This window comes from Haematobia irritans, chromosome 3 (genome assembly GCF_050003625.1).
Source record: "Haematobia irritans isolate KBUSLIRL chromosome 3, ASM5000362v1, whole genome shotgun sequence".
NCBI lineage: Eukaryota > Metazoa > Arthropoda > Insecta > Diptera > Muscidae > Haematobia > Haematobia irritans.
Genome location: NC_134399.1, coordinates 221,973,104 through 221,985,240, shown reverse-complemented (window position 1 = coordinate 221,985,240; position 12,137 = coordinate 221,973,104). Strand labels below are relative to the sequence as shown.

Here is a 12,137-nt window from a genome sequence, read left to right as displayed (position 1 = left end):
GAAGTGCTGAAAACATAAATTAAAATTGCAAAAGGTATATTGGTGAACAATTTTTGACTTTCCAAATGGAATAAATTTAAATTAGTAGCATAACACTCGAGAGTTCGAGTAGGCATACGGCCCTCACAGCTATATATGCCCTGCCAGCATTTCAAAGTTCCATTTCATCATCATCGCTACCACAGACTCGTAAGTGACACTACAACAATCGCCAAATGTGATGGGGGAAGCATATCAAAAAGTATGAAATGTACATAAAAGTATTTTGCCATCACTATTGTTAGAAGAGCCATTTTATATTTTGTGAAACACCAATCGCAACTAACTTCTTATAATTTATTTAAATAAAAACGATAATGAAGTGCTGAAAACATAGTTATTTCGCTTAAAATTGTGAAAGGTATATTGGTGAACAGTTTTTGACTTTCCAAATGGAATAAAGTGATAGTTTTTGAGATATTTTTCCAGACACGCTGCCTCGATCGAGAATAAAAACACTGGATGATAGACGCTGCAACAAGTAACTTGCCGCCTGCAAATCATCATCATTAATGAAAAAATTATGTTAAATGTTATATTTATAAGAATTTATAAATGTTTAATCAAATTAATAAACATCTAAACAATCGCGTTTTACTTGATCACAATGATTCTTTTACAACTATATTAAATTAACTTTTTTCTGATTGTTTGAAGGGGTTCTTATTGGCGTCGTTCTCATGCGATACTTTTTTGTAGTAACTTGGCGTGGTACAACTTCTCAATAGTGACGGCGCTTTTCCGAAGAGTTTTGGATGTCGTATACGATTGTTCATGGCTGAATAAGGAGGTTGAATCACGATAACAAAAACAAAAATTTCAATATGTTGTTTACAATTTTAAGAAGTCAAAATCAGCTGATAAAAGAATCGTATCATTGGTAAAAGTGGCAATTATTTATTCTTTCAATCGTCCTGAAAAAATAATTCAAATCCAGAGAAAAATAAAGGTTCAAATTTAATTGTGTCACCTATGAGTGATTGTGAAGTGGATAATTCATCCGAGGAACGCCGATATGAGACAAATAAGACTATAATACCCACCGAAGTTAAGAATGGAAGTCAGTCAAATGGATCTTCGACAGCTTTTAACAAAAACAGTTCATGATGCAGTTTAAAAACTGGTGTGCGTGGTATTTTGGGTCTGGAATATGTTATCAAGATACTCAAGTCATCTTCGAATAATTCTCTAGCAATGAATGTGTGATTTTGTTTGAGATGCATTTGCTATGCAGTGTCATTTGGAGAGCTGCAACCACCATAAACATATGATTTTGACATCTTAAAATTTTGTCGAAATAAAAAAATTGTAATCATATGGGCCCATGATTTAACCTTCTTGTTCAGCCATGCGATTGTTTTCGACGTGGTGGGGATTCTCAGAAGCGCCGTCAAATTCAAACAATGTTGGCAGGGTGGTTCTATGAACTTTCTTTAAATCATTCATCTTATTTATTAAGCGTACACTCATAGAAAAATGTCTGCTATCAACAGCAGTGGATATCTACTGTTATATTTTTGTACTTCATGGTCTAACGAACAACAAATTATAAAATTTTTAGGTTATAAACTTTTACCCAAAGCATATTTAAGAACCAAAAGTTGTTTTTGGTATATTTTTGCACTGTAATATACTTAAAAGCTCCTAAATGCGATCAGCAAACGTTTTGTTTGCTGTTATGCCTCATTTTGGTAAATATTCAGATTTTTTGATATATACTATAGATATTCATAAAACATATATTTTTTTAATTGTGTTACGATAGACCATAAGTTATTTATTTCAGCCAAACTAAAACATATTTTAATGAAATCGAGTTGATAAAAGCAGACAATGTTTGCTATTTCAGCAAACAGTGACCGCTTTCCCTTTTTCAGAATTCTTTTTTCTTTTTTAGCAGACTTTTCCGCTGTTTTTAATAATAAATTTCTTTGGGTTTATGTATTGTTCCTCCAAATATGTACACAATGCACTCTAACAAAATAAAGATTATAGGTGATGTTACTTACGCTAGGCACATAAATCCATAATAAATTTTAAAAAATGTATCCAAGTTTTAATAAATGATCGAATTACATATTTTTTTGTTGATGTTTTGTGATAATAAAATTAGATTTTTCTTTCTTAATTTATGAATGCCGATTATAAATTTGTTTCAAAAATTAACGGCCACCGGACTGGTATGCAGTCCATAAGAAATGCATTGCTATATATTTTCTAACAAAAATTCCGTGAGAGGTTGTTATCGACTGTTTACATTTTGGTAACAAATACTTTGCAGACCTGTGTTATTGGTACGCAAACGAAATTTAGAGGCTAGAGTTACAAATCGCGGTTTGTACCCGCGAGCTTTTGGAAAATAGTCCGTTTTGTTTAATCCGAGAAAACCCAGCTTTCAAAACGCCCGGTATTTGTATCACTCTAGTTGTAGATAAAATCGAACTTTGAAATGTTGGCAGGTTACAGGCCTTAAGTTAATAATACGGGACTTAAGTATTAATACAACTAATTATTGCTTTTTGAACTTTTAATATATTGCGGAATCTTTTTAATTATAAAATTACATTTACACAAAAAAAAGACCAAATTATGACATTGGTTACAATTTCATATCGGTGAATATGAAAATTTCCCCTACCATCAGTAAATAAAAAAGGTCATTATAACATTGAATAATAAAGTTTTATTTTTATGTATCTACATCTTAGAAATGAAATATCACATATATATTTATTTTATTTACAAATTTCTCTTGGTATTGTCATTAGCTCTGTTTAGTTTATTCCCATTATGGCCTCTATTGAAAAACTTAATTTTGGTCTCTTCGCAACCATTGTCTGGGGAGTTTCAACAAGTTGTGGCCGATGCTGAGGGACCAATGTTGGGTATGCCGGTATGAAACTTGCATCAATAAGGGGAATAGACGGAACCGCAGGGTATGATAAAATATACGATGTTTCATAATCAGATATTGTTGGTTGGGTTATATGACTGACAACTGCTGCATTCAGAAGTGTAGCATCATTAACATGATTTAATTCGGGGTCAGCAAAGGCTTTACGTTTTCGTATACGTTCAACAAGGGGTGAATTCCAAGCCGACAAATGTTGGTTGTATTCTGAAAAAGGAAAATAAAAATCAGTTATTAAAAAAAATAAGCTTCGGAAGGTTTTTTTTTATAATAAATTAAAACAAAATTTGTTCCTATTTGGTTAGTTAACTAAAGTTTGTTTTTGGTGGGAAAACAAAAGTAAAAAAAATTTTTTATTTTTTTTATTAATAATCAATTATAACTAAGAAACGATGTTTCACTCCTTCCTCCTTGTGTAGAGAGTCATATCTATTGATACTATATTTTTGTGTCCTTTTCTGTCACATACATCAAACGTTTGGAGTTCACTTTATTCATCCCACCAGACAGTATGGCACCACACTGTCTGGTCTGCTTTTAAGAACCTATTCAACCTATAAGATCAATTTCCATGCCACATATGGAAGACTGTATGGCAGAATACTTAAAACCCAAGTGTGAAATAACAAAAACTAATCCCATGCTGAGTACCGTTTGGGATATCTACCATTTGTTCTAGAGTACTTGAGTATGCACGTCCAACTAGTGTATTCAAAAATTAGTTAGTTGATCATAGTTCTTCTCCAATTACAAGAGCTGATATTATTAATATTTCAAAATTTGTTACTTTTTTTTGGGCATGGTTGATTCCTACTAACAACAAATTTGTTCATCCAATTTTATGCATTTTAATGATCATATTACACACTTACTGTAAGACTTTGCTATATGATATCCTTGGATCCTTTTTAGATGATTCAAGAGAGAGCATTTGTCAAATATCCTACCTTATACGAGTGTGTGTTTGTTATACTTGGTCGCCAGACACAATGGCATCATATGTGAGAGAGAGTGTGTAGACAGTGTGTCTTGTAGACTCCTGGAGTTCAAAGAAATTACCCTAAAATACTTGGAAAACATTTGTTGTTTTTTTTTTTTAATCTGGGCAGTCATTTATCCATCCATCCATCTGTCTAGATCTTATGTGCCTGCCCATTCCTCTTGAAAGATTGACATATGTTTTATTTAAACATCAACTTCATTATTTGAATTGAACAAACAATTTGGTAATTGATTGTTCAATTTGCATTAATGGATTTTCTTAATTTTTCAATAAAAGCCAAACTTTTTTTATATATTAGTTCGACTAAAATGGGTTGCAGAATAGGAAAAATATTCACTAGTGATTCATTATTTTCGACATTAGAATGAAGCAGTTGTAGGATATATGTTTCCCTCCCTCCAAATCCCCGTATATATACCTCTAGCGAAAATTTCACTGCCCAAAAAAAATATATTGGTGTTTTTGATAGCGAAAATTCCTTGAGACGTTGTTATCGATTATTTATAACTTGCTACCATATGGAATTTATGGCAAAATTTTATTATTGGCAGTCAAGCGAGACCCCTGCCAGCATTTCAAAGATCCATTTCATCCTCAACGCTACCACAGACTCGTAAGTGACAATACAACAATCACCAACTGTGATGGGGGAAACGTATCAAAAAGTACGAAATGTACATGAAAGTATTTTGCCATCATCACCCTGCCAGCATTTCAAAGATCCATTTCATCCTCATCGCTACCACAGACTCGTATGTGACACTGCAACAATCGCCAACTGTGATAGTATTTTGCCATCACTATTCGCATGAAAGTAGTTTGCCATCACTATTGTTACAAGAGCCATTTTATATTTTGTGAAACACCAAGTACAACTAGCTTCTTATAATTTATTTAAATAAAAACGATAATGAAGTGCTGAAAACATAGTTATTTCGCTTAAAATTGTGAAAGGTATATTGGTGAACAATTTTTGACTTTCCAAATGGAATAAAGTGTTAGTTTTTCAAATATTTTTCCAGACAGTCTGGCTCCATTGGGAATAAAAGCACTGGCTGATAGACGCTACAACATGTAACTTGCAACTTGAAATTCAACTTCAATCTTTTATTAATGCATAAAAATATGTTAAATGTGATGTGATAGTCGTATAAATGTTATATTTATGAGAATTTATAAATGTTTAATTAAATTAATAATCATCTAAACAATCGTGTTTTACTTGACCACAATGATTTTTTTACAACTATCTTAAAATGCACTTTCTCTGATTGTTTGAAGGGGCTCTTATTGGTGTCTTTCTAAATGTATCCAGATGGGCACCTAATAATTGCACTCATGCGATACTTTTTTGTAGTAACTTGGCGTGGTACAACTTCTCAATAGTGACGGCGCTTTTCCGAGGAGTTTTGGATATCGTATACGACTGTTTTCGACGTAGTGGGGATTCTCAAAAGCGCCCCCAAATTCAAAAAATGTTGGCAGGGCAAGAGCCATTTTATATATTGAGAAACACCAAACGTAACTATTACAAATTATTTAAATAAAAACGAAAATGGAGTGCCGAAAACATAGTTATTACGCTGAAAGTTGTGAAAGGTATATAACAATTTTTGACTTTCCAAATTGAATAAAGTGATAGTTTTTCAAATATTTATCCAGACACGCTGCCTCCATCAAGAATAAGAACTGATAGACGCTGGAGCATCAGGCGAACATAGCAGAATTGCAACTTATAAATCAACATAATCCCTTTGTTAAGACAATGCTCAATGTGTTTTTATTCGTATAAATGTTATAATAATTTACAAAACCAATTATATAATTTTATTCAAATTAATAAACATCTCACAGTTTGAAGGGGCTCTTATTGGCGTCGTTCTAAATGTATCTAAAAAGACACCTAATAATTGCACTCATGCGATGATTTTTTCTAGTAACTTGGCGTGGTACGACTTCTCAATAGTGAAGGCACTTTTGGGATGAACTTTAGATATCGTATACGACTGTTTTCGACGTGGTGGGGATTTTCAGAAGTGCTGTCAAATTCAAAAAATGTTGGCAGGGGAACTTATACTGGGCTTAATTCATTTTTATTTGGCTTGACTATGTTTTCGCAATTTTTTTTAACAAATGTTTGGTTTAATTAAGCATAATGAAATATTTATCTTTAATCAAAAAATATTAAATCTATTAGGTCTGCTATCTTGTTGTTTATCATCATATACGCCGATTTTTTATTTAAGAATTATAAAATATTTAGTTGAAATTTGAGAAAAAAAAGTAAATGCTGTTTCAATGTTACTACGTTATTAGCCCGTTATAATTAATTGTACCGTTATTTGCAAAGAGAAAAAGAAAAACCAAATATGGGTATGTTCGCGTACTTGTTCAGTCAAAACTTGTACGGGAGAAATAATGGGTTTTCCATTTATAGCGATTTAATGATCCGCAATTCTCTGTTCGACTCAATGATAGGGGACTTTATGCGTGTAGGCAATCGGCGTAGCACGCTATGGGCGAATCCACTTAGTGAATCTTAGAGAAACTAAGAAATATCACGGAGATAATACAAACCACCAATGAATTAATTTTTGAGCTGTTCGACCTATAGAACCCAAAGGCAATTGTATGCAAGAAGAATATGCTAACAATTGTACCACTGTAGTTCTCCGAGTGATTTTTATGTTATATCCAACAGTTTTTTTTTTTGTTTTGGTTGGACGAAAATGGGTTCTAAACTAGAGAAAAATCAGTAGTGATGCAATATTTGGAGGTGCACACCACTATTAAACACACTGAACAAAATATTGTCGTGAGGCCACAGATCTCATGTCCTTAAAATACGAAAGCGAATTTTGTATCTGAGAAGATGCATTTCTCAGATACAAAGTTTTTTTCTTGTCCAAAAGTCGATACATTTTCAGTGAAGTCGGTAAGTCCTTGATTCGACTTAAAAATGGATAAGACGTTTTTTACTTGAAATGGATAAGACGTTTTTTACTTGAAACATAGCAAAATGTCTACTTGAAATAAAAAAAAATATTTTTTTGTTTTCAATTTTCAAGGAAATAAATTGATCGAATTAATTTTTAATTGAAATGTCTTCAATCACAGAAATTATGGTATCAATTAAAAATTAATTGAAAGTCAATTACAAAATTAATTGATGCAATTAAAAAATTAATTGGTACTATTAATTTTTGTGATTGTTTTTGCTTCAATTAATTTTTAATTGAAATGTCTTCAATCACAGAAATTATGGTATCAATTAAAAATTAATTGAAAGTCAATTACAAAATTAATTGATGCAATTAAAAAATTAATTGGTACTATTAATTTTTGTGATTGTTTTTGCTTCAATTAAAAAAATTGTTGAATCAATTAAATTGTTAATTGAATATTTTTAAAACTCAATTATGATTTGAATTGGAACATTTTTTATGAAATTTTTTTTCTGTGCGCAAAACTCTAATTCTGTCTTTAATGTATCCTTATTTTAAGAGCTTTGAATTTACAGTAAAAAATGATTAAGTTAGCTGGATCTCAGCTAGCTCTTATTATAGACATACTAAGGTCTGGTTTCTCAGCCTCCAATTAACCGAACGATAAGCGACGGACGAGTATAAAAAATTCTATGCAATCAGCTGTTTTTATCGACTAAGTCATGGTGAAAATTGCATCGCCTATCTTAATCCCGCACGGATGAAAAAGACCGTTTTTCATATGTTTGGCTATAAACATTATATGTTTGGTACACAAATTTTTAAACACAATATTTTGTAGTGCAAGCATATAATGTTCATAAACTAGCATAACATGTTTGGGACATATATGTTAATATGTTAGAACATATTATGTTTGGGACATAAAATGTTTGTAAATATAATATGCTTGGATGCAAACATATATTAATTTAGAAATAGCCTATAAACATATATGTGTTTAGTAGCTTGGAGCGCTATTTAACAGGGAGCGATATTGAATTAAGTTGGTGGTTGTTGCTTGTTATTACAAAATTAACATTTTATTTTTCCTTGGGCAATTGATCAGCTACTTCTTTGATCCTTACAAACTGTGTGGTCCGCTGTTCGAATCCCCGTCCGGCAAAAGGTAAAATTAAAATAAAAAAATCATACAATTGAATAATTTCTTCTACAACGTTTGTATTACAGAAAAAGGTGCTAAGAACTAAAAAAATCTCGTGGAAGTGACAAAGATGTGGGGGAATATACAATTGGGCAGAAACAAAATTTTGAGCATTCAGGTCGAAAACCTATGTTGTTAGCACCTTATTACCTGTTTATTTTCATAATTCATTATGATGGTAAATATATAAATAAATAAATAAAATTTTGAGAATTTTTTTTAAGCATATAATAATTTTGGGTGCAAAATGCTTCCAAACATATTATATGTTCATATAATAACATATTGCTTTTTGGAAGACAACATTATTGAATTTGGATGCAAAAATACAAAATGTTTGGAACTTAGACTACCCAAACATATATCGTTTAGACCAATATGCTTTCAAACATATTATATATTGGAAGAGATCAAACATATAAATGTTTGGGCAATACCCAAAAATTTATATGCTTGAAGCAAAATATGTTTGGGAGTATATGTTACAGAAGCGATTTTTTGTGAGCGTGCGATATGTATCTCTAAAGGCAATTTTGATTGCCGATAATACAGTTCTATCATACATTTTTATGAGTCAAAAATGAAATCCATGTTTAGGGCTGTCCGGTTATAAATTAACGCAATATTTTAATAGAATCTCAAATAACAATTTCTACGTACTTTCCATCGCCGCATTGGCATATAATGTGGATTGTTGGACATTTCGCAAACGTTGCTTGTAGATTTTTTTCTGTGCTATCAGAGCCTGTTGTGTACGCTGAAACACTGAGACATGCTGTTGGTGATCGTTGACTTTATGGGCACAAGAACTATCATCCGAATGTGTGTCATACGATGATGTAGCTTCATCTACCAAGGAGGTCTGTTGTCGTCTAAGGGCTACCTGTGCGGCCATAACCCTTTGACGATCAACCACTAATTGACAATTTTGACAAGTGCACTCACGCCAACGGCACATCTTTTTGTGCCCCTTAATTGAGCTAATAACGCCATGATTACGGCAACGGGCACATTTGGGAGTACGTAAAACGCGGCGTTCTTTTAAACTCAATGTCGATGGAGTCGAGGATGATGGCGAAGATGATGTGATAGATTTTGTGCTAGCCATTTCATCCGATGAGTATGAAGGATTTGATGAATTCAGGTCTGGACTATTACATAACATTTTTAATAAATTCACTCAACACTTTCGATATAGAATGGGTTTTTTGGTTTTTTTTTTTTTTCTAAAGCGTTTTTGATTTCTTATGAAATTTTTCGGGTGTGTTTCCTTGCAATCACTTTCACAAACTGACCCTTCTAGCTTGCTAGAATGTCCTCTTATACTAACTGCAATAGGAAAAATCTCCAGGAATCTTTCACACACTACACTAGTCCAACTCCATCAGTCTGCCAGCCAGCCATTCAGTCGCCTAGAAAAACAGATCTACAATGTGTTGTTATGGTAACGGCGGCCGTCGTAAATCACTTAATTTTTGGGGAAATTTCACACTTGACTTGTTGCAATACACACCAGCGGGCGTACTAGAACATACGTACTGGTGCTGCTGTTGTGGTTCTCAAGTGGTTCGCTCAACTGCCTGTGTGTCTGCCCAAAACACATGGGCTAGGTACTATAAGAATGTAGGTGTCTCCCTAGTGGGTGTGTGCTAGGAGGGATGTCGTTTGAATTCAGAGATTTCCTATTTGAAATTGCTGGGGAAAATTGTGGGAACCCATATAAATCTTGACAAAATGTATATGAAAAGGAGTTCATTCTATTAAAGACTGGAATCAAAATTGGGGATATGACAAAGACGTTGCCAATTGACCTTAAATATTTTTAATAAATAAATTTCATTAAGTCTCTGCTAGAATGAATGATTCATTATTGGTGGACCACAGATTGAAGATGTTTTTTTCCGCAATAAAAAAAAAAAATTACAGTCATTTCTTTAATTTCTGATAGATTTTGAGGTTACGCAATAAAAAAGATAAGTAAAGCGCAATATTTTTGTATTTTTGTATTTTTTTAAATGTTCGGTTCAAAACGAAAATAAGCGGAAATAACATCAAATTTTAGAATGCGTTAAATTTTTTTATGACCTTCAAACGGCTGAAAAAACCATTTGAACGAAAATGACTATGCGGTATTTGGGTGCATTCCTTACAAAACGCCGCACAGTTCTTCGATCCCATACAACCAATGGACAAAAAAAGAAGGGAACGGTTATAGATCACTCTTTGAAATTGTATGGTTTGAGCTGAGATATTAACCAAGTAGTGAGCCATATTTTAAGACCCTAGGTAGACCGGAATCCTACTGTCAGGCCACTAAACTTGGTTCCCTATACTAGAGGAAAAGATTATCATTTTTTTTAATTGTGTACTCGTGTTGTTATATAAATTTGTTGTTAGCTTTCAACTTAAAAATAAAATTTTGCTTATTTAACCCAGAAAAAAATTGGAAGTTGTTCCACAAATCCGCCATCAAGTTTTTCCCACTTCCGATGCAGTCCTTTTGGACAAGTCCACAAACATTTAGAAAGTACGGAATTAGGCCTTTTTAAGTGTCGTTTTCTATACAAATAAAATTTTGAAAAAATTTTCTATGGAAATAAAATTTTAACAAAATTTCCTATAGAAATAAAATTTTGAGAAAATATCTATATAAATAAATTGTTGATAAAATTTTCTATAGAAATAAAATTTTGAGAAAATATCTATAGAAATAAATTGTTGATAAAATTTTCTATAGAAATAAAATTTTGACAAAATTTTCTATGGAAATAAAATGTTGATACAATTTTCTATAGAAATAAAATTGTGATAAAATTTTCTATGGAAATAAAATTTTGACAAAATTTCCTATAGAAATACACTTTTGAGAAAATATCTATAGAAATAAATTGTTGATAAAATTTTCTATAGAAATAAAATTTTGACAAAATTTTCTATAGAAATAAATTTTTGAGAAAATATCTATAGAAATAAATTGTTGATAAAATTTTCTATAGAAATAAAATTTTGACAAAATGTTCTATAGAAATTTTGATAAAATTTTCTATAGAAATAAAATTGTGATGAAATTTTCTATGGAAATAAAATTTTGACAAAATTTCCTATAGAAATACACTTTTGAGAAAATATCTATAGAAATAAATTGTTGATAAAATTTTGTATAGAAATAAAATTTTGACAAAATTTTCTATGGAAATAAAATTTTGCAAAATAAGATTTTTTTTAGAAAATCTAAAAAAAATTGTCAAAATCGGTGTAGAATTAAATATGCGTATACTTTTACAACTGTCGTTAAATTTGATATTATGTAATTTTAGCACCTTTTGGCTTAGAAAAGTACATTTTTAATAAAATTTTAGTACTTTTTCGTCAACATCATCATACTATGGTTCCAACCATATATGGTTGGTAGGGTATACCCTATACACGCAGAGAAGGAATATGATCATCTCAACCATGTTTCGAGGGCAAAATGTTATTTTTGGACGGTGACCATGGAACATTTTTGTCGCAAAAATTTTGTTTTCTCGGCAAACATATACATGGTTGCCGAAGTCAGACATACGCTTTTGTAGAAAATAACATGGTTGCCGCAAACATGTTACATGTTCTCCGTCCTAAAATAACATTTTGCTCTCGAAACATAGTTGAGGTGATCATATTCCTTCTCTGGGTGTAGGAAGTCTGGGGAAATGTGTCTCCATGTCACCACTTTTGTCAACTAATGGGTGGTTAAATTGTAAGGGCCAATGTTGAATGTGAACCACACCTAAACGCCAAGTTATTTTTCCGAATTTTATTTGATATTTCTCTATTTCAGACTTACTCAATTTGAACCATGGAGAGATACAGAATCCAACAAAGTGTTAAATGATTCCAAGAAATGGCAACAGTGGATGATCAATTTTCGAAGAAAATCATCTTCAGCGATGAGGCACATTTTCACTTCAGTGGATTCATCAATAAACAGAATTGCCGCATTTGGGCGAATCCAAGAGTGATTGTCGAAAAACCAATGCACCCACAAAGAGTGAC

At 31.9% G+C, this 12,137-nt stretch overlaps 1 protein-coding gene across 1 annotated transcript; it reads right to left on the bottom strand.

Moving 5' to 3' along the window:
* Positions 1-2,770: 2,770 nt before the first annotated feature.
* Positions 2,771-9,535, bottom strand: dmrt11E (doublesex-Mab related 11E). Its single transcript, XM_075300611.1, has 2 exons — positions 8,763-9,535; positions 2,771-3,157 (listed from the first exon to the last, which is right to left on the bottom strand). The coding sequence occupies exons 1-2, from the start codon at positions 9,265-9,267 to the stop codon at positions 2,814-2,816; spliced, it is 849 nt and encodes a 282-aa protein (XP_075156726.1). The 5' UTR covers positions 9,268-9,535; the 3' UTR covers positions 2,771-2,813.
* Positions 9,536-12,137: the final 2,602 nt, after the last annotated feature.